This window comes from Rhinolophus ferrumequinum, chromosome 11 (genome assembly GCF_004115265.2).
Source record: "Rhinolophus ferrumequinum isolate MPI-CBG mRhiFer1 chromosome 11, mRhiFer1_v1.p, whole genome shotgun sequence".
In the NCBI taxonomy this organism is placed as follows: domain Eukaryota; kingdom Metazoa; phylum Chordata; class Mammalia; order Chiroptera; family Rhinolophidae; genus Rhinolophus; species Rhinolophus ferrumequinum.
This window is the reverse complement of record NC_046294.1, coordinates 80,230,340-80,252,003: the sequence shown is the minus strand read 5'-3', so window position 1 is coordinate 80,252,003 and position 21,664 is coordinate 80,230,340. Positions and strand designations below refer to the sequence as shown.

Sequence of the window (21,664 nt, the reverse complement as noted above, 5' to 3'; positions counted from 1 at the left end):
CAATTTCAGTTATGCAGTATGAATTAGTTCTAGAGATCTGCTGTAGAACATTATGCCTATAGATAATACTGTATTTTACACTTAAAAAACTCTTAAGAGGGTAAGATCTCATATTAAGTGTTCTTACCACAATAAAATAAAAAAGATAAAAAGAACTGAGACTACAAAAATCACCAGGCACATTTACAAAAGAACCATACAGAGCTTTTAGAAATGAAAAAATAATAATTGATGTTTAAAATTCAGTGGATAGTTTAAACAGATGATTAGATACTGCAAACAAGTAAACTAGAAAATCTGAAAAAAATTACAAAGAATGCAGTGCAGAGTGACAATAAAAGGAAATATAAAAGAGGTTAAGAAAAAAGAGTGTTCATTGCAGTACTATTCATAATAGCCAAGATTGGAAACAACTTATATGTCCACTGACGTGTATGGTAGAGTTGAAAGATCTGATATATATCTAATCAGATTCTAGGAGAAGATAGGGAGAATGGGGACAGATATTGAAGAAAGTAGTCAATAAGAATTTTCCAGAATTGATGAAAAAAAGATGCTAACCAACGTATTCATGAAGTTTAACATATCCTGACCTGGAAATTAAAAAGGAATTAGTGAAACAGTTTTTAACATCAAGGACAAAGAAAAAGATCTTAAAAGTGGACAGAGAATTGATAGAATACCTAGAAAGGAATGTTAGGCAGTTAGACTGACAGAAGCCTTTTCAAAAGCCAGAAGACAAAAACAGTAGTATCTTCAAAGTGCTGAGAGAAAATGATTGTCATCCTAAAATTGTGTACTCAAATAAACTATTTTTTAAGACCAAGATCTAAATAAAGACTTTTTAGACAAAAAATGAAAGAAAAAGAAATCAAACAAAAAACAGAATTTGCCATTAATAGATCTTCACTAAAGGAACATCTAAAGGATATACTTAGAAAGAAGCAAAATTATTTCAGAAAGAAGCTCTGAGATGGAATAAGGAGACTAAGCAAGAAAATGGTTAACACATGGGTATGTATGAACAAATATTGACTGAATGAAGCAACAATAATTTCTAATATTTTTTTAAAAACCTACAGGAAAGAATTGCTTAAGTTTGAGAAACACTGACTTAGATAAGTACTTATTAACACGTTGATGTATCTCCTAGTGTTTTTTTCTAGTAACTTTTTTTCTAGTCATTTATTAAGCAACTCTGTGCCAGGCACTCTTCTAAGCATTTTACCATGTATTGTCCTCACAGAAACCTTACAAAGTAGGTATTACATTATCCTCCTCTTACAGGTGAAGGATCTGACACAGTGATTATGTCACTAGACCAAGGGTACCACTGCTAGTAAGTGGCAGACCCTGAATTTGAACCTGTGCCCATCTGAGTCTGAGGCCTATTATTTTTCCACAATATCATTATGTTTTCCTATTGGTAGTGGACATACTTTTAGCACAGGAAATATCCATTTCCTCTTAGGGAGACAGCTTCTCCTGCATGAGGAATAAGAACGATTGGGTTTTTTATGCACATGAAAATTGCTTACACACCTATTGAGACACTTGTATTTGAGTTTACATCGTCAGGGTTCTCTGTGATGTAGGCATGTTTTTGTCCTTTAATTTGAAATTTCCATCCCTAAGATTTGCTATGTTGATAGTTTGCCTTTCTCCTAGGGCTGTGTGCAAAAAGTTTGGGTTGCATGTGAGTCGAATGATGCTAGCCTTCTTGGTTCTCAGCACTGGCATGTTTTGCTCATCGTCAGGTAAGTAAGAGAGCAGGTGAGGGTATACAGGTGCATCGATGTTTCACAGTTGCACTGAAAGAACTTGTCCAGATATAGGTTATATTCTATAACATGTCAGTAATTTGCAGGCCACTGTTACCTGCATGATCTTGATTGACCTTTACAACAATCCTATGGAACTAAGTAAGATAAATATTGTTCTCATTTTTGATGGTGAGGACACTGAAAGTTAGAAAGGTGAAATGACTTACTGAAAGTCAAAGAATTCCTAAGTGCTAGAGTTGTCATTTTCATCAGGTTGCTTTCTCTTGTATTATTGTATTTTTTATCACCTCAAGGCAGAATAACTCAGACACCCACTGCCTGTCTTTGTTTTTGGGCAAAGGAAAATAATTTTGTTATTTTGCTCAAGGAAGCTCTTTGTCACCTGAAACCGCTGTTCTTGATAGTTCTGCTTTCTGCCCATTATTTGCAATGTATTTTATAAAAGTATACATCTTCTGTTGGGCTCTTTTTTTATAGTAAGCTTGTAGAAATTGAGAATTGAAACCTTAATTTAGAGTGGTAGCTTTCATACTATGTTACCAGTGAACATTTATGTTCTATGAGCTAAGCCGAGATGGCCTGCTGCCAAAAGGTAGCCTGTTCCCAACTTTCTGGAAAAATTAAGTTAGTAGATATAATTATCTCAATTTTAGCTTCTGCATGTGTGTACCAGAATCTGGTATGTGCACTAAATATACACAAAAAATAGTATCCAGCACAAAAGTATGTCTTTCTTCATTGACCATCACAATCCATGTTGTACTGCAAAGACCTTGGGGCTCCACGCCGGGATACCTTTGAGAGCCACTGTCCTAAATGAGACTGTGCTCTACCTTCTGAGCGGGCAGAGACCTCAGATTCCTCTGCTCCCCTTGTCCTCTACATTGGCAGCTGGAATGGAGAGCTTTGGATGATGTCGATACTATTTAGCATTTATCTGTGAAGGTTGTACCTCACATGTTATTTTAGTTATTTTGCTGCTCCTAAAATTGATTCTTATGTGAGGGAGCTTCCTGGGAATGTCTAGTTTTGTAGTCTCAGTTGAGGATGTTAAGACACAGATACGTTAAAGGCATCCTGTGATACAGAGCCTCTGAACTCTTTGCTGAGTTTCCTAAATCAGATTGCCTGTTCATTGTGGTTCTTACTAGAGTTGGTACTGTCTTTTCTTCCCTAGTGCTAGGTAAAGCAGGCCTCATACAGCAGGGAGAGGCAGATCTGCATTTTGGGGTGGAGTTGGTAGAAACAGTTTGATCGAACGTCACTGTTGCAGAGAACCTCTGCTGTATACACCAGCAAAGTAATGCTAGATGGAAATTAGGGGGACATCTAAAGGCCAAAATGATCTATGTCAGTGAATGCAGGATGCATAGCAGTGCTGCCATCCAACATTGGCCCTTGAGAAGCCTTCTGAGAATTCCTGTGGGGTATACAGGTTGTTACCAGGGCAGTCTCAGAACACTATCAGAAAATAGACTCCTTCAGAAATAACTTGTCATCAGTGGTTCTGAATTTTCTGAAGCACATTCCTTGCCTGGAACTATAATCTGGGGGTATACCTGGGGGCCCTGGAATTCTACAAGTTTTAGATTTGGGGTACAGACCAGGAGAAGAATGGCATGGTTGGTATTATATATTTGGGTGATGTGTTGGTACCTAAAAAACAGGAGTGAGAAAATAATCACACTTCATTTTTTTTAAAGGAGTATCACTTTACTGTCCATTTCTTAATATAGCAGTGCTCAAAATATGTTCCTGATTATGGACATTTTGCAATGTACGTAGATTTTTAATCATTGATACCCAATAAATCTCACTCTTGTCCCTGTCCCCTTTTTTTGTTTCTTTACTCTTGCAGCATTCCTTCCTAGTAGCTTCTGTATGTATACTACATTGATAGCCATGACTGGCTGGTATATGGACAAGACTTCTATTGCTGTGCTTGGAGTAGCAGCTGGGGCCATCTTAGGCTGGCCATTCAGTGTGGCTCTTGGGTAAGAAACCAACACAATTTGTCTTCCTTGTATCACTGCGCGTGTAGTAGATCTTAATGTTAGGTTATCTTCATATTCTCTGGATAGAATCTAAAGTTAGAGGAATTATTTGGACCTACAAATACTGGGAAATGGAAGAATATTTCTCTTTGTGCTTATTGTTTTGATTAATTCTAATAAGAATAGTGACTATTTAGCACCTGCTGTATGTTAGGCATTGCTAATCCCCTTACAAACTTTATCCCTCAATCTTATAACAACTCTGCAAGAGAAATACAATTATTATTCCTTTATAAATGAGAAAGTAGAGTCCAATAGGCTGAGTAATTTGCCATTAAGAGTATGTTTGCTTTTGAATCCAGACATTTCTGAACCTACAGCAGATGTTTTTTTCCACACTGCAACACCTTGTGCTGTGCATTTTCCCAGTGACAAGGCTTGAAATCTGCGTTTCCTTTCAGTACTTCTCCTTTCTTACCCCTGCCATCTTTTTTTCCAAGTTCTATAGTATCTCTCATTCGTTTTGTGCTTTTTGTTCCTACCACTTCTATTCTAGTTTTTGCTGCCTTAATTTATTCTCTGTGCCACTAGTAATTTAGAAAAATATTTTAGTTTGATGTTAAGGTTATTATAGTAGTAGTGTGTCTTTATTACATAAAAAAAGTACCAGATTATATGATGTAAAAAGAATTTTTAATTCTCTTCTCTCATAACCCAACCTTCAAAGATACATGTGTATCTTCTATTGTACATAAATTTATATTCTTTGTATCAGTTTCATAGCATTCCATTATATGTCTGTCCATAATTTATTAGCCACTGCCTTATTGGTAGCCATTTAATGTTTTTTCTATTACACACAGTGCTTCAGTGGACATTTTTGTACATATGTTCATATACTTGTGAAAATTTATCTATGGGATAAATTTTTAGAAGGGGAGTTACTAAGTCAAAGATAGGCATTTTAAATTTTCTCCTTTTTTTTCCCTTAAATTTTATTGGGGAGTATTGGAGAATAGTGTGTTTCTCCAGGGCCCATCAGCTCCAAGAGGTTGTACTTCAATCTAGTGGAGGGCACAGCTCAGCTCCAAGTCCAGTCGCCGTTTTCAATCTTTAGTTGCAGGGTGTGCCGCCCACCATCCCATGTGGGAATTGAACCGGCAAACTTGTTGTTGAGAGCTCCCGCTCTAATCAACTGAGCCATCCAGCTGCCCCTCCAGCAGCTCAGCGGCAGCTCGTTGTCTTCAATCTAGTTGTGGAGGGCGCAGCTCACTGGCCCATGTGGGAATCGAACTGGCAACCTCATTGTTCAGAGCTCAAGCTCTAACCAACTGAGCCGTCTGGACACCTTTAAATTTTCTTAATTGCCTTTTAAAGGCTGGTTTTCATACCCTCAATCTTTTTTTATTCTGCATGCCATCCTCAAATTATTATATACTTCAAGATTTTGTGTGAGACTCTCTTCTACACTTTCTGCTGTCTCTTAACCATCTTGATGATTCCCATATCTTTATATCTAGTCCAACCATCTCTCTTTTTTTTCCCAACCATCTCTTAAGCTTCACTCATGTATTCCTAGATGCCTATTAGATGTCTCCATTTATATAGGTAAACATTTATAAAACTAAACTCATTCCCTTCCCTCCATATCTGTTTCCTTACCTATGTTTTTATCTCAGTAAATCATACCACCATCTGTGCTGAGCCAGGAACCTGAAAATTATCTGTGACTCAATTTTCTGTTTCCCATGTCGTATTAATTTGTTACACCTCCTGAATATCTTTTGAATTTTCTTTACCTCTCACTGCTCCTGGATTACTATTCAGCTTCCTGAATGATATTACTATTTCTAGTCTTGATCTTGTAAATCTATTCTCCACATTTAAACTAGAGTTACCTACCCAAAATGTAAGTATGATTGTATCACAACCTGTTTTATTTTAAACTCTATCATAGCTTTCCCATTGCTGTATGTCACAGAGGTTGGCAACTTGTAGCCTGTGGGCCAAATCCCGCTGGCCTGTTTTTGTGTAGACCAAGAACTAAAATTTTTGCATTTTTTAAAGGGTTGTTAAACAACAACAACACACATAGAAGAATATGCAACGTAGACCATATGTGGCCTGCAAAGCCTAAAATACATTCTGTCAGGTCCTTTAGATAAAAGGCATTTTAAATTTTTGCCAACCCCTGCTTTATAGTATCCAAACTCTAACATGACTCACAAAGCCCTTATCTTTCTTCCTTTTTAACTCCTCCATTCCTTTTACTCTCCTTTTGTCAGTTCCTCCATTCCTTTTACTCTCTACTTCATCTACATTGAACTTCGTGAGTTCCCCAAATGGTGGTACATTTTGATTAGTCTGCCTTTAGCCAAGATAAGTGCATGATCACAGTCGTCAGTTAGCAATCTGCCATCATTTATTGAATACCTTGTGCTAGGCACAGCTGATACTGTGATAGATAAAATGGTTATGGTTACTGTTCTTTTGGAGTTTGCATTTTGGTAGGAAATACAGACATTGAACAAGTAATCAAAAGTATGGTGACATGTGTGTTATGTGCTATTGAGTTGTCTTCAACTCCTGGCGACCCTATGAGTGAGTGACGTGCATGATGTCCTGGCCTCAACAGCCCCTCTAGACTCAAGTCAATGGCTATTATGGAGTCAATCCATCTCATATGTGGTCTTCCTCTCTTCCTGTGGCCTTCTATTTTTCACAGAAATATTTTCTTCTCCAAAGAATGCTGCCTTATCAAAGAAGAAATATAGGTACTATGGAAATGTAGCTAGTTGGGGAGGAAAAAAAAATGAAAACACAAAATGTTAATGCAAAATTTAGGTAATGGAATGTGGAAGTTCAAATCTTAAAAGATGTCCTGTGACACTACGTGACATTTGTCAAATAAGTGATAGAGATGATAGTGCCATATAAATTCAGAGATGGGAGAAATTGGTTCTGCAGAGATTTTCTGGAGGAGGTGGGAGCAGAGCCTGTAGTTCACATTTGGGTAGATTCTGTGTAAATAGATTGGTGTGGAGAGGGAATTCTTTGTGATTAGAGCATAGGTAGAGGCTCAGACTAGAATCCTAAATTTGGAAGTCATGGACATGAAGGTGATTGTTCATGCAACAAGAGTGGAAAAACCTACTGAGAAAAATGAGTGTAGAGAAAGAAAAGCAGAAGCTCATTTTGGGGAGATGTGACTGTGATAGAGCATGGGATAGAAAAAAAAAAAAAGCCTAAAAGGAGCACTATGGAAGAGACCAGAAAAGAATGGGGGCTCGGGAGTCTAAAGAGGAAGGAACAGATGCTTTGTGTCAAGTGCAGCAGAAAGACAGAGGAGATGAGGTTTGTGAAGAGATGGTGGGTCTGGCCAAGGGGTGGTTCCTACTGACCTTAGAACAGTCTTAATAGCTTGGTGCTGGGCCTCAAGGAAGAAGTAGTGAAGGCGACACACTTATGCCACTTGCTTGAGGAATGTAAGTGAAAGGAAGAGGTACAAATGGTATTGGAAGAGGATATATCAGAATTGAAGTCAAGTATGTAATAGGATGGTGCTAAAATCTTAATATGCACGGAAGGGAGAAATCAATATTTATTCATTTGGCAGGGTGTGTGTAGGACAATAGGTTACGTTTACTTACAATTCATATATTTTTAAACGTCCATTATGCATAATATGTTTAATATATAATATAACTATGTACAAAATGGAGCTCATGCTGGAAGCTTGATATTTGTATTTCTTGTGCATCATGGGATGCATAGCACTCTGATGGTCCTGTGAGAACAGTATAGAGAACAGTATATTTTTGAGAAGACATCCTCTCATATACCACCTTTCTTCCCTTACTAGAACTGCTAGAGACATTTTATTTCATTATCAGTTCGGCATGAGGTATTTGTGAATCTCATCTGTTTGAGTCTATATTCTCACTAAGTATTTAACTCCCCACTTTCTATTTCTCTGTTAAATAGTTTACCTATTGCCTTTGATTTGCTGGTCATGAAACATAGGTGGAAGAGTTTCTTTCATTGGTCGCTGGTGGCCCTAATACTCTTTCTGGTGAGTTTTCTCTTTTTCTTGTTTTGTTCTAAAGTTGTAAAGAAGACAACTTCTTTTTTTCTTAATTTAATTTATTGGGGTAACATTGGTTAGTAACTTTATGTGAGTTTCAGGTGTACAATTTTGTAATACGTCATTTGTATATTCCATTGTGTGAAAGTAACTTCTGATGTGGGAAAGAGAACGTTAGGAGTTGATTCTGTTTTTCATTCTGAAATTTACCCTATTAGCGTTGTGAGAATGTTTCCCGAGCGAAACTACAGTTGCTATGTTTTCTGCTCTGTTTCAGGTGCCTGTGGTGGTCATTGACAGCTACTATTATGGGAAGTTGGTGATTGCACCACTCAACATTGTTCTGTATAATGTCTTTACGCCGCATGGACCTGATCTTTATGGTAAGGCCTTACGAGATGGAGTTAGGAGGGACATAGCTTAATTTGCCTGAGCTTTGAAATTTTAATTCAATTGCCTCATTTTGTCAAATATAGCATTTCTTTGCTGGTAATATTCTTTTCTTATTTAAAAATAAATGATATTTGAATATAGTACAGTGATGATAAGTTGCCCTTAAATACGCATATTCTCCTTGATTAATGTGATATTCAGATCAAGCTTTCTGTTAGTTCTGCTGTCTGTTCTTCTCAGTTTCAGAGTAGGGAGGACTCTGTTGGGTATGCCATGGCTTTTGATACTATTTTTTAACTAAAAGTTACTTTTTTCTCTTCTCATTAGAAAACCAATAGAACAAAAATAAGAAAATAAAAATATTCATAATCCCATAAGCCCCAGGTAGCTCTTGTTAGCACCTTGGAGTTTTTTTTTTTTTTTTTTTTTTTTTTTAATTTATAAGACTTTGAGACAAACTGACCATAGTTGCCGGGAAGCAAAGTCTCAAGGGATTGAGAAAATGCTCCCGAGTTTTTTCTTTTTTAATTTGCATTACCTCAGTATCAGGCATTAGGCATGAAAGTCTGGAAAATCTGAAGACAAAGCGTAGCAAATGAGAGGTTTGGTATTGTCGACATAAAACAAGCGTCCACACCTATAGAGAATTTTTATAAGAGTTTATTGGAGCCAAACTGATTATACTCTTATATCACAGAGAGCAAGATCTCAAATGCTCCAGAGAATAACAGTGTTGCAGCTTCTTTTATGCATTTGAAATTAAGGAGGGAACATAAGGAAGCTTACATGAGAGAGGGAGAAAGCAAGGGGATGGGATTATAGGTTAAGATTCTGTGCTCTCCTGAGGGTGGTCACGTGGGGATTGGATTATAAAATAGTTAAGATTCTAAGATTCTGTGCTCTCCTGAGGGTGGTCATGCTTTAGAAGGGGTCTCAAAAGAGGTATTTCAAGGTATGTTTAACCTAGATGCACAGAAGCCATTGACAGGGTTTGCAAAGATAAGCCTTTAACTAAAGAAGTTATATTCCTGGGGCGTGACTACCTACCATAGCCTGCCCAGTTAGGAATTTATGATCAGGTCACCCTATGAGGTTACTTTCCATAGAATCCCTTGTTTCATCCACAGCAGTTTGGCCAGTTTAGGGTTAAGAGAAAAAAAAAAGGAATGCCTTTAGTGTGGGGGTGCAGTCTCCAGTTTACCTCCATCTCCACCCCTCCCCTGATGCCTTTCCCTCCTCAATCAGCCATTTTTTACCCCAGCCGGCCATTTGGCCCTTGAGGGCATCTGAGTTAGTGCAGGCTATGGAGGGATGAGCTAGAGATCTTTCTGATCAGATCATCCAAGTCAGTAAACATTTTATGAGACAGTTTTTCATTAAATTAACTGGAGTTTCTTCTGCCTTAATCTTTTGAGGGCCTTAGAGCATTCCATATGTGAGACTGTCTTGGGGCTCTGCTATGAAGCAGGTTAATATTCTCTCTATCTGTGTCTCTTATCAATGTAAGCCATGCCTACCATTTTTTCTGTGCCACTCTGCCAGTAGAACCAACAGATTGAATGAGGAGATTTAAAGTAAGCATATGAATGAAATTTAATTGGGCCTTCTGGGATTTGGAGAATATTGTCATTTTAGATGGCAAATAAAAGGTTAAAATAAACAATGTGGTTTTTTTTATTCAGTGAATTGAATTCACAAATTGCATGGTTAGAGAATAATTGCTAAGTGAAGGAATATTAATAGGCTCCTTTGTGGCTCCAAGATCCCCAAGGATGTGAGAAAAAGCCCCAATTTTAAGCATTAGCCTCTAGATGGCTCCCTTTAGTGAGAGAGAGTTTGCATGTTTTTAATTGCTCGTTTTAGTTTATTTGTCAAATTTTATTTGATTCTACGAGGCAAGGGAGACTTCCTCTTAGACCCAGATTGCACATTAGAAATTGGTTTACAGGGAACCGATTGGAAGCATGAACATCCATTATGTGTGAGGTGAATAGGCTGTGCTAAATTGAGCTTAATTTTGGAAAATTGGCTTTCTACCTTTTAAATGGGTTATTACTTATTGATAGTTTGAGTGCTTGCTTGTAAAACTGTGTGAAAGTATGTGAAAGTTACATATGTTTTGTAGTCCTCTAGATTGATGTGGTTTATAAATAAGCAGGTTGGTAGGGAAAGTAGGAAAGAAACCATCAATTCTGATTTAAGTTTATATTTCTAGTTTAACAATGGGTGGGTCAGGGACTCCTGTGGTAGGTTTTGGGGATCCAGCAGAGCAATGGCCAGTCTTTCCCTGAACGTTGGCATCTGTTTTTCATTTTGGCCAACATGTTACTGGGAAGAGTCGTTGGGGCTCCATTCTGCCTGCTTTGATGGGATAGCTGCAGTTCAGATTTTACCATTTTGGATGTATAGGAACTGATTACTTTCGTAGTGATAGAAAAAGCTTTCTTGGCACAGTAGGAATTGTCATACTAGGTGTCAATAGGGCTGATGCAGGGCTGTAGTCAGCCAGATTTTAGAGGGTTGTTTCTTTATTTTTATTGAGGTAACATTGGTTAGTACTATTGTACAAATTTCAGGTTTACAGCATTGTAATTCGACATCTGTGTACTCTTGCATGCTCACCACCAAAAGTCTAGTTTTCATGTTAGTACACTCATATATTTGACCTAGGTGATTGTTCCTTGATGGTAAAATTTTTGTGCTTTTACCTCATCTTTGAATCTGGCAATTTTGGGGGGACTGAGTTCCATTCTTTTTAAGAGTGTTAACTCCTTTTTGCTTCAGCAGGCTTGCAGAGAGAATACTTGTTCCATCTTAAGAGTAGCCCGTCTTCGTATATGAGTATTCTAGTCTTTAAGGAAGATTGGTCATGAATGAATGAATGAACAAATTCTGATGTATCCATCAGATTGCATTAGTGCCCTGATCACTATAATATCCTAGGATTATTTTGGTTAGACCTGTTGTGGTGTACTACGTTGGGATTTTCTTGATACCACATCGGAATAATAGAGATAAAAATACTTTTTAAACCCTAAAGTACTTTAAGATTGTCAGCTACTTTTATTATAATTAGTGAGTCCATTCAGTAAATATCAAAGACTTATCTTTTAATAGATGCTTTGATGTCATACAGTTGTCAAACAGTGAGACAGCATGTCTTTTGTCATGGAAACTCCAGCTCTTTTATTTTACTTACAAATGTTTGGCACTATTTGGCACTATTTTGACTATTTATTTTGTAAGAGTCTCCTGCTCTGAGTCCTTCATTAGTTATGGTAGGCACACTGTTTCTTATCTGAAAATTAAAAATGCATTGTGCTGATAGTTTTTGCATGTATGCCTTAATGCTATTGCTTATATATAAGAACGTAATAAGCCTACAAGTACCTCTTGAATAAATGGATAAATGGATTTGAGTTAAGGAAACATTGAATAAATTGATTTTGAGCATTTATCATGTGTCCTCATAGAACTTGCTGTCTGGTAAGGCTACAGACACACAAATAGATAATTACAGTTCAATGTTTTACATGCTACAGTGAAAAGATAGGGAATCATAGGAGCTTGTCCATATGGTGGGGTCAGGAAAGACTTCTCTTAGATGGGTGCTCCTTGAGCTGAGCCTTGAAGGAAGAGTAGGAGTTCCCTCAGTAGACATGAGGGAGATGCATTTCAGAATAGAATGTCAGGTGTAGGAACTACTGAGACAAAATGATTTGAGTTCTTCTTAAAAAACTTGAAGTAGTTTTACAGCATTAGCTGAATTTTAGGTAGAAACTACACAGGTATAAGCAAGATAATTATTCTCCATTGTGATTGTGATAATATAAATATTTGCTTGGTTTTCTGGTTCCCAGTTTTCAAAGGAACCATTCAATGCTTTCTTGGCACAATAGCATATATTAAAGACACATTCCAGACCTGAGATGTCTTTCAAAGCCAGGGGAAAGCTGTGAAGTCTTTCATACCTGTTAATTACAATAGCTTCTGTTGATTGAATACCTACCAGAAAATTTACAGATACCTTCTACTTCCCCTTAGAAAAACTCGGTGAGATAAGCATTATTTATCTTTATTTCCAGATGAGGAAACTGGGGTGGAGATGGTGAGAGACTTGCCACGTAGTTAAAGAAGTGGCAGAAATGGGATAAGAGCCCAGGGTTTTCTGTCTCCAAAGGCTGTATTCTTTCCTTTGAAAACAACCTTAGCAAAACCCTGGAGTTTGGCTATTGAGAGTCTGCAGGAGAATATGCTTGCAAAAAGAGAGCATGAGTTGGGGGTGGTAGAAGAAAAGATCCCATCTATAGAACGGGTGGGAAGTTGTACCTTTGAAAGCCTGGTGCTCGGAGGGTGACCAGGAGCCCCCAGAGGGCTTTGGTGGCAGAGTGACATGCACACTGGCAGGCTCTCTTTCACCTGGAGCACTGTGCCAGACCCTCGTCAAAGAAAAAGAATGTTTGAATGAGGTAAAGAATACCTGGTATTTAGGAAGTTTAGAGTAGTGCAGACGTAAAATTGCAAAGTCATAGGCAAACCGTCTCTATGGGGTCAAAGATGAAAAGGTGAGTTTTAATATTGCAAAAAAGAAAGTGGTCTTGGCACTGAATTTTCCTCTTATCCTGGTAACATTTGGAGTTCTCAGATGTTGAAGTTGCTAAATATTTTCTAGTCGGGATGAAAGAGTACACAGGCCCAGGGAAGGTGTGGGAGGACAGGTCAGAGAAACGCTCTTCCTTCCAAAATAACAGTGGCTCTGCTCAAGGATGCTACTTTGCAGTTTAGGATATGATCCCTGCCTGTTTATATGTTTTATCAGCATCTGTCAGATCACCAGGCAGGAAATTTCAGAAGGTAAAAGAGAATGCTCTCTATTAAAAGGCCCACAGTGGTCCGTTCTTGCTATAGCAGAGGATGGAGCCCCAGTGGAGTCTTTGGAGGCCTGCTGGGAGCTGACAGCCAGTCAGAAGTGTTCTAGAGCTTTCACTCTTTTGTTCATCATTTTTGAACCTTGGTGGCTTATCCCTCTTGGTGGTGCAAATTTGACATTTATAAGGATGATTTACTATAATTTACTTCCTACAGTTCTATAAAATTATAAGCCTATAAAACGGTTCCCGTCATTCAATCTATGGAACAGTAAAACTCCCGTCTTCTTTTAGATTCTTTTAAAGCTCCCTTTAGCTCATTTGAATGAGAGGAATTGAGGTGCTTTCCCTAAAGAGGGAGGTTGGTGAGTCACTCCCTGCAGAGACCCTGCTTCCAGCTTTCTTTCACCTTACCTTTTGCACCAGTTCAGTGTTTAGCTTGTCTTTCTGAAGCAGTTTTTCTGCATAGTTCAGCTTTGATACTTTTTGAGCAGCAGCATTGAGTATCTCCCTGGAGATAAAAGTTTTTACTCTTTTTCTCTTTTAAGGTAGATGTCTCATCAAGTAGGGGAGGACACTGGCCAACAGATTTCCCCTTCTGCCCTTGTTTTTAAGAGTGTTGTCACTTTTGAAACTTTCCCTCTCTTGGCTTGTCCTCCAATTTTTGCCCCATCCTTCAGGGAAGTAAGTCTATTATGAAATGTTCACAGCTTAGCTGTAACTTGGTCTATGAGCAGTTAACACATAAAAATAATTGAGTTTACCAAGTTAATACTTTTGGTTCTGCATCTCAGAGTTTGGTATACCTAGGTAAAAAATAGTCAGCCCTAACAGGAAGGTATGGTAAGTTGTGGTAGAGACAAATACAGAGGGTGCCCAAGGAATGTATTCACATTTTGAGAAAGGAAAACTATTAAAATTGTAATGTTCAGTATATACTGATAACAAAAGATGAATACAAGTCACATATGACTTCTGCAGTTACAAGAGGTGCTCAAAGTGGTTACCATCAGCGTCCAGACACTTCTGATTACTGCGAACTGCTGCTTGAGCACGTTGACCAAAGTGTCCACTTGTATACATTTTTTGGCACCCCCAAAAAAATTTTTTTTTTGGTATTTGCTGGAAACTAAATAGCTTCCCTGAAAAAACAATATGTATTTGCAAGAATCAAAGAGAAAGAGGTTTTTTTTCTATTGATAGCATTGCCTCCACGTTGGCAATCAGGAGAGGATTGTGCAAAAACTTAAGCTCTCTGGAAACCAGACTCCTAAAAGGCTCAGTTTAGGAAACGTGTTGTCAAATGTTAATTAAAATCCAGAGAAGACTTTTATTTCTGTTTCGAAAATAAAACCATCCATTAGTTTTCTGTAACCCAAAAGGTTATTTGTAAAGAATACAAGATATAAATGTCTCTCATGAATTTGGCCTGAGACAGGACCTGTGTTCCTGAATTGTCTCATTGTATTTTCCCAAAAGGTGGCACACATTTGAACTTGAGTCCTTCCTTAGGGTACCCCCCTCCCTCTTATTCCTCCCCTAAATGTTTCTCGCATTATGGGTTTGGTTTCTAATCTTATTTTGCTGTGCAAGCTGCAGAAATGTCAGGTTTTTCTGACTGTTCCTTTTGATTACCCTTTTAAGCAATGCTGATTGCAGGAAATTGCTGCGGTGCAAGGCGGGTGTCACAACACACAGTGATTAAAGCCCGCATGTGTCATTCATTGCCTGATTGAAGTAATTACACGGAGGGGCAGAGCGGACGAAAAACCTGCTAATGTGTAGGGGGTGCTGTTTCTCATCTTTTGGGCTGAAGGATTTTTGAGTTAAAGAATCAAAGCTAGTGTAAGGCTTGTGTTTTCAGTCATTTTGTTTCATTCTGAGTCTTCAAAACTTCTGAGCAGGGTCTGGGTCTCTGAACATTGTTTTCCTAAGGAAGACAAGTTTTGCTACCATGTTTCCCCGAAAATAAGACCTAACTGGAAAATAAGCCCTAGCGTGATTTTTCAGGATGACATCCCCTGAACATGAGCCCTAATGCGTCTTTTGGAGCAAAAATTAACATAAGACCCGATCTTATTTTCGGGGAAACACGGTCTTTACCAAACAAGGTTTCCTCTATCCATGACTATAAAGCAGTGGTTGAGCACATGAAATGGTAAGATACTAGAATGTAAATGGATGAGCAGGTGACAAAGAAATGAGAAAGGCCTGAACAGCTCAGTCGTACAAGCCTGCCTTCCCCCACTTCAGATCGCAGTGGAAAGTCCAGGTTGTGTCCAGTGCTTCTGGCAGCTATAGATTGGAAGTTCCTACAGCCCCCTCCTTGGGTTCATTTAATTTGCTAGAGTGGCTCACAGAACTCTGAGAAACGTGTGCTTACAATGGCCAGTCTATTATAAAAGATACAAGTGAACAGCCAGCTCCAAGAGATACATAGGGCAAGGTATGTGGGAAGGGTTTTGGAGCTCCTGTGCTCTTTGAGCACGCCACTCTCCCCATAGCTGTGTGTTCACCAACCTGGAAGCTCTCTGAACCCTGCCCTTTTGGGTGTTTATGGAAGCTTCATTACATAAGTGTGGTTGATTAAATAAATCACTGGCCGTTGGTGATTGAACTTTATTGCCAGATCCTCTCCCCTTCCCTGAGATCAGAGTTCAGGGGGTAGGACTGAAATTTTTACCTTCTGTTCTCAAGGTTGGTTCCCCTGACATCCAGGTCCCATCCTTTGGTTACCTAGGGGCTTTCCTAAGGTCTTCCTAATTGACATAACAAAAGACACTTTATCACTCTCATCACTTAGGAATTTTTAAAGGTTTTAGGAGTTCTATACCAAGAATGGGGATGAAGACCAAATACATCTTTATTATAAATCACAGTATCACCAGTAAGCTGTTTAACTTATTTTGTTGTTCTGAAAGTTTTAGCTATTTGGGCATGGCCATTTGGGTAAATATAGTGGTCAGTTTAGAAAATACAGTTTAGTATTTGAAACTTGATTTCTATCTAAATTGTGACCAATCCCATTCTCTTCCCGTCTTCTACTCATGTGCTTTCTTGTGTGGCTGAGTATGGGAAGAGTGAGCTTGTGGAATCTCATTAACTTGTGTCATTGGGTCATCAGCATTACTCCAATGAAGAACATTATGTATCAAACACAGGAACAGGTATTGGAGGCATCCACTAATGATTTCTTATCTCTTTGTCTCCCTTAGGTACAGAACCCTGGTATTTCTATTTAATTAATGGATTTCTGAATTTTAATGTAGTCTTTGCTTTGGCTCTTCTGGTCTTACCACTGACTTCTCTTATGGAATACCTACTACAGAGATTTCATGGTGAGTGGCGTAAGGGATGATAGGATTATGGAAGGATAGAGCAAGTAACAATGTATACCAAGAAGTGAAAAATAATCTACTTATTCTCCATTTTCTTCCTATGAAAATAATTGGCTCATTGAATTTTTGATCTGTATCTGTAGATTATTTAGACCCGTGGGAAGATTTGGTTAATAATTGCAAGTTATACTTTGTGAGGTATATAAATGTCTAATCACTATGTTGTTTTATACACCTGAAACTAATTAAAAAAAATCTAATTTTAACAAAAAAATTGCAAGTTAAACTGACAATGAAGAGCTTCATATCCCTTAAAGTGAGGAAGTCAGTATAATTTACAGAACCACCTGGGGAGGCAAAAACACTTATAAAATCTCAGAAGATAGTCCTATTTAAGTCTTCTGTTTTTTAAAGAAGTATGTGTTAACATGGTAGATTGCTTAAGATAATCAGTATTAGAGGCAAACATTCTTTTGGAAATTGCTTTCACCCAAAATTTGAAAAAGAAAACACATTGGGATTCCCTCAAATTGGATACTGAAGTGAGAGAAGCTTTGGATTTCTGAAGAAGCATGATGTTTCTCTTTGTTGCGTTTGTTTTGCTTTTGTGTTTGCCTTATTGTGGAAGGTTTGGTTTGTCATTTATTTTGCTTGACCTGATTCTATATTATTGCAGAGCCAGTGTTTTCTCAAGTTGTCATGGCTCTGGATATCTAGCGCCCATAGTTAATAACAGAATATGAAAGCAGCCTTCAGAGTTACTTTTCTTTTGTTTGAGGACTTCTGTTTTAACATAACCACAATCCATTATTCCAAAAAAATTAAGTCATTCTTTAATATCATCTAATATCCAGGTGATATTCAGATTTTCTACATTGCCAAAAAAATAGCTTTTTACAGTTAGTTTGTTTGAAGCAGGTCTAAACAGGGTCATATACTGAATTTGGTGTTGTGTTTCTTAAGCTTTTTAAGAGGTTCCTCACTATTGCCTTTTTCTTCCCAAAGATTTCTAAAGAAATCAAATCATTCACCTTGCCTCGTGTCCCACATTTGGGTTCAGCTGTTTGTTCCATTGAGGTGATAATTTATTCCTCCATTCCTTGTATTTCTTAAGGATCACTTTGTCTTTTTTTGAAAAGTAACTATTTTTCAGACTATAAAAATAATTTATGCTTGTGTAAAATTTCGAAAAGCTTGTGATGTAAGCATAAAAGCAGTACAGTAAGCTGTTCTCTATAAGTATGAATCCAGTTTTGGTTTAAAAATGTATAATGTACATACATGTCCGCCTAGTGAGAAAATGAGTGCTTTCCGGTTTGTTTGTTTTTATACTTTTTGTGTATTTTATAATATGAACTATACTTTTTTTAAAAGAAAAAATATAGAAAAATATAAAGAAGTAGGAAAGAAATTACCCATTTATCCCATTATGTAGTGCAACTGTGATTATGATTTTATATATTATATTGAGGACATTTGAAAAATTTAGGACATATTTTAAAAATGTATTTGTTAGCATTTAGGATGCACAAGAGAAAAAGACTGCTTACTTTTAGAAATAGATTTATGTTCTTATAATTAAGAAAATTCCAATCTAAAATTCTTCCTGGGGAGGTATAAATTCTAAATTATAGCCTGAAATTTCAGGATAAAATCTTAGAGTGGAAAGTTTTAAACGATAAACTTGTTATTGCAGTTGAAGAATTTTTATCCCTAAAGAATTTCTGCAAAAATACAGGTAACTTAGGAACGCTAAATTAGACATTGCTAATATAAGGCGGATCTTTTTACAGTCAGATCGTTTCATCGAAACCTGTTCATTATAGACATATTGGACACCAGGGGGCACTCTCTACCTACCATTTGCCTGTGATTCCTATGCCCTGCTCATTATTACTAATATAAGCACAGTTGGGGAAAGCTTTCACTGTGGGTTGCAGGCTTATCACTCCGTGTTCATGTACCTAACCACAGGAACTTTTCCAGCAGGCGCTTGGGTCTTAGTGTTCATTAAATTCCTTTCATTTTTTCACATGCTTTACGTACATTTTGGTTCCAATTTTGGGATTCAGAGTGGATGGGTATTTGCAAAAGAGGAGAGAAAACTTGATCAGTAAACTTCCTGTAACAGTGTTTTTATATTTGCTTCAAAAGAAACTGTCATTTGTGGCTTGACAAAAACTAGTGATGGGTTTGAGAATCCAACTCTTTTTCTTTTCTTTCATCTGTAGCTATTTGAGCAGACTGATTAGTATATAGCTAAGACGATTAATGTATTAAACAGAACATAGGAATTAAAACCCAAGAAATGAGTTTATGTTATGCTTTTGGTTAATGTCAGGAACTTTTAATCTTAGTGGCAGGATTCATTAGAGAGAGAAGGCTTTTTATTTCTTCAGCCAGTGTAGAAATTATTAAGGTCTGTTACCCATTCACCTGGCTTTCATTTGTGTTCTAGCCAAATCCAGTATTGTGCCGCCCTTTAGATGTTGGATGTCTTGGGAGAGTTAAGGTGTATAGACCTCTTTTTACTGACTCCTTTATTGCATCGGAGAACGTGTGAATATAAGAGTTGAAACATTTTATGGGGTGCCCTAGGGCATACTTTCTAGTTTGAGATTGAGAACATTGAAGCTAACTATGTTGTTTTGTTCTAATATGGTGTAAAGTGGATATTTTTCTGTCTTGCAGTACAGAATTTAGGCCACCCGTATTGGCTTACCTTGGCGCCCATGTATATTTGGTTTATAATTTTCTTCATCCAGCCTCATAAAGAGGAGAGATTTCTTTTCCCTGTATATCCACTTATATGTCTCTGTGGCGCTGTGGCCCTTTCTGCACTTCAGGTGAGTTTCAGGAAAATACATATCTGCTTCATTATGTTTCACTTTTTAAATTGTTCATAAAGCTTGAAGGCAAATTACAAGATGCTTTCACCTTAGATATTTTATTCATACATTGTACCTGATACATATCATATTATTAAAGCTCTGTGTAGAGATTGCTTAGTTGTTGATTGTACTCTTTATTTGCTGATTACAAATTTGCAGTGTTAATTCTGTTGCCAACAAGAATCCAATTGCTATTAAAGAAATTTTTTTAAGTCATTGTATGGGCCTGCCACAGAATGGTGGCAGCAGAGCAGAGCTAATGCAGTATATGCTCTTCAGTTGCGAGATCAGAATAAAACTTACCTGTTTGGGGTAACATCATGCGGTTAGCAGGATGCGATACTTTGTAATCCTGGCTTAAAGCTTGTCCAGGTCAATCCCTGTCAGAATTAATCTTGAACACCTCTGCATTTGTGGTCTCAGAAGCTTCAGACTCTTTTTTTGACTTCTGCCATTTGCAAGGAACAGGTAAGAATAATCAGGGCGATAGGTTTTTTCCTTAACAGATTATGGAAATATAATTCACAAACCATACAAGTCACCCATTTAAGGTGTACAATTCACTGGTTTTTAGTATATTTACAGCTATGTGTAACCATCACCACAGTCAATTTTTGACCATTTTCATGATCTCAACAGCCCTGTACCCGTTAGCTATAGTCACCCCCTTTTCCCATATCTCCCCAGCCCTAGACAACCACTAATCTACTTTCTGTCTCTATATATTTGCTTATTCTGGACATTTCATATAAATGGAATCATAAAATACGTGGTCTTTTGTGACTGGCTCCTTTCACTTAGCATAATGTTTTTAGGGCTCATCCACGCTAGGATGAGAGTTTTAAGTAATTTTAATTATAAAAGTAATTGAACTTCATTGCAGATAATTTTTCTTTTACAACTTTCTAAATTAGTCCTACCCTAAAAAAACACCTTCCAGTATTTTTGCCTGTCACATATCAAAGTTTATTATGGTTGTAATCCAAGTGTACATACATAACTTTATATCCCTTTTAATATGATTGTATCACAACATTCTCTTTGTTGCCATATCCATACCCATCATTTTAATAGCAGTACATTGTTCTGAATTGAATATGTCATTATTATATAATCTAATATATAGCACATTGAATTGGTTATATATAATATAATGATTGGCTATAATGCAATTTATATTAGAGTTTAGGTTGCTCATTTATTTCTGTATTATAAATAATGCTAGAATAAATGTCTTCATTTAGGTATTTGGATTCTTTCCTTAGAACAGATTCCCCAAAATATGAAAGGAGTTCAAACATATTTATGGCACTTGTTATATATTGCAAAATTGCTTTCTAAAAGTAGTTCTAGTCTAGGAGGGAAAGAAGGAAGGAAAGAAATCTAATGGGATGGTACTCAAAGACTGCAGAATTCATGCATGTATATATGTATATTTGCAATAATATTGACCTAGTTTGTAAAGTAGGTTAGCAAATAATGAACAGCATTTTCCTAATGTTCTATGAGAGAAATTCTGTTTTCTTCTTGCTTGATCGTGAGACATTTTGTTGATACTAAAAATTTGTCCACCAGGAAAGTAAAGATTAATACTTGTTATATCAAAATAGATTGAGATACTTGATATAAAAAAAAACACAAAAAACTGCCAAGAAGCAAAAATAATTAAATAATTAGCACTAGAGAAATATGCAAACAATTTTCCTATTAAGCCAGTGAGAGTTCATCCTTGGGAAGCCCTGTGGCTGGCTGAGCTGCAGATAGTCTTAGCGGAGTTTGCTTTAATCTTAGAATTTGGAGTAGGTACCTCACTAAGAGTTTGCAAATCTCAGACCCTTGATAGAATCTCTTCTCCCGCTTTTTCCCTCTTGGTGTTACTATGATGTCTTGTGATTATGTATGTCCTGCAAGGTATATCTTTTTATTTCAATGTGGTTTTCTTTTATTCTAGAAATGTTACCACTTCGTGTTTCAGCGATACCGCCTGGAGCATTATACTGTAACTTCAAATTGGTTGGCGTTAGGAACACTATTCCTGTTTGGACTCTTATCCTTTTCTCGCTCTGTGGCCCTGTTCAGAGGTAGATACACCGAGAGTGTCTTAACCATTACTCGTAAGGCATTTCACTTTGGCTTTTGCTTAATATGTGATTGTTTAGTATAATTCAGCTTAAGCTGAAAGGAGGATTTTTCTAAAGGGAGAACCGGTGGACTTAATATTAACACTGGGATGTGACTTCTACACATTAGGATTGAAGAGATTGAGAATTCCTTTTAGTGTGATTAACTATAAATTTTTCTCTCCAGTTGAC

General features: G+C 37.2%; 1 protein-coding gene across 2 annotated transcripts in view; it reads left to right on the top strand.

The window, feature by feature from the left end:
* ALG9 (ALG9 alpha-1,2-mannosyltransferase) overlaps positions 1-21,664 on the top strand; it is a 93,378-nt gene that overhangs the window by 10,776 nt on the left and 60,938 nt on the right. For both annotated transcript variants that reach the window (XM_033120408.1, XM_033120409.1), the window contains 7 exons: positions 1,669-1,757; positions 3,643-3,778; positions 7,763-7,850; positions 8,140-8,245; positions 16,339-16,461; positions 19,153-19,307; positions 21,304-21,433. In XM_033120408.1, the coding sequence (XP_032976299.1) occupies positions 1,669-1,757; positions 3,643-3,778; positions 7,763-7,850; positions 8,140-8,245; positions 16,339-16,461; positions 19,153-19,307; positions 21,304-21,433 (827 nt within the window). The remainder of the gene's footprint in view (positions 1-1,668; positions 1,758-3,642; positions 3,779-7,762; positions 7,851-8,139; positions 8,246-16,338; positions 16,462-19,152; positions 19,308-21,303; positions 21,434-21,664) is intronic.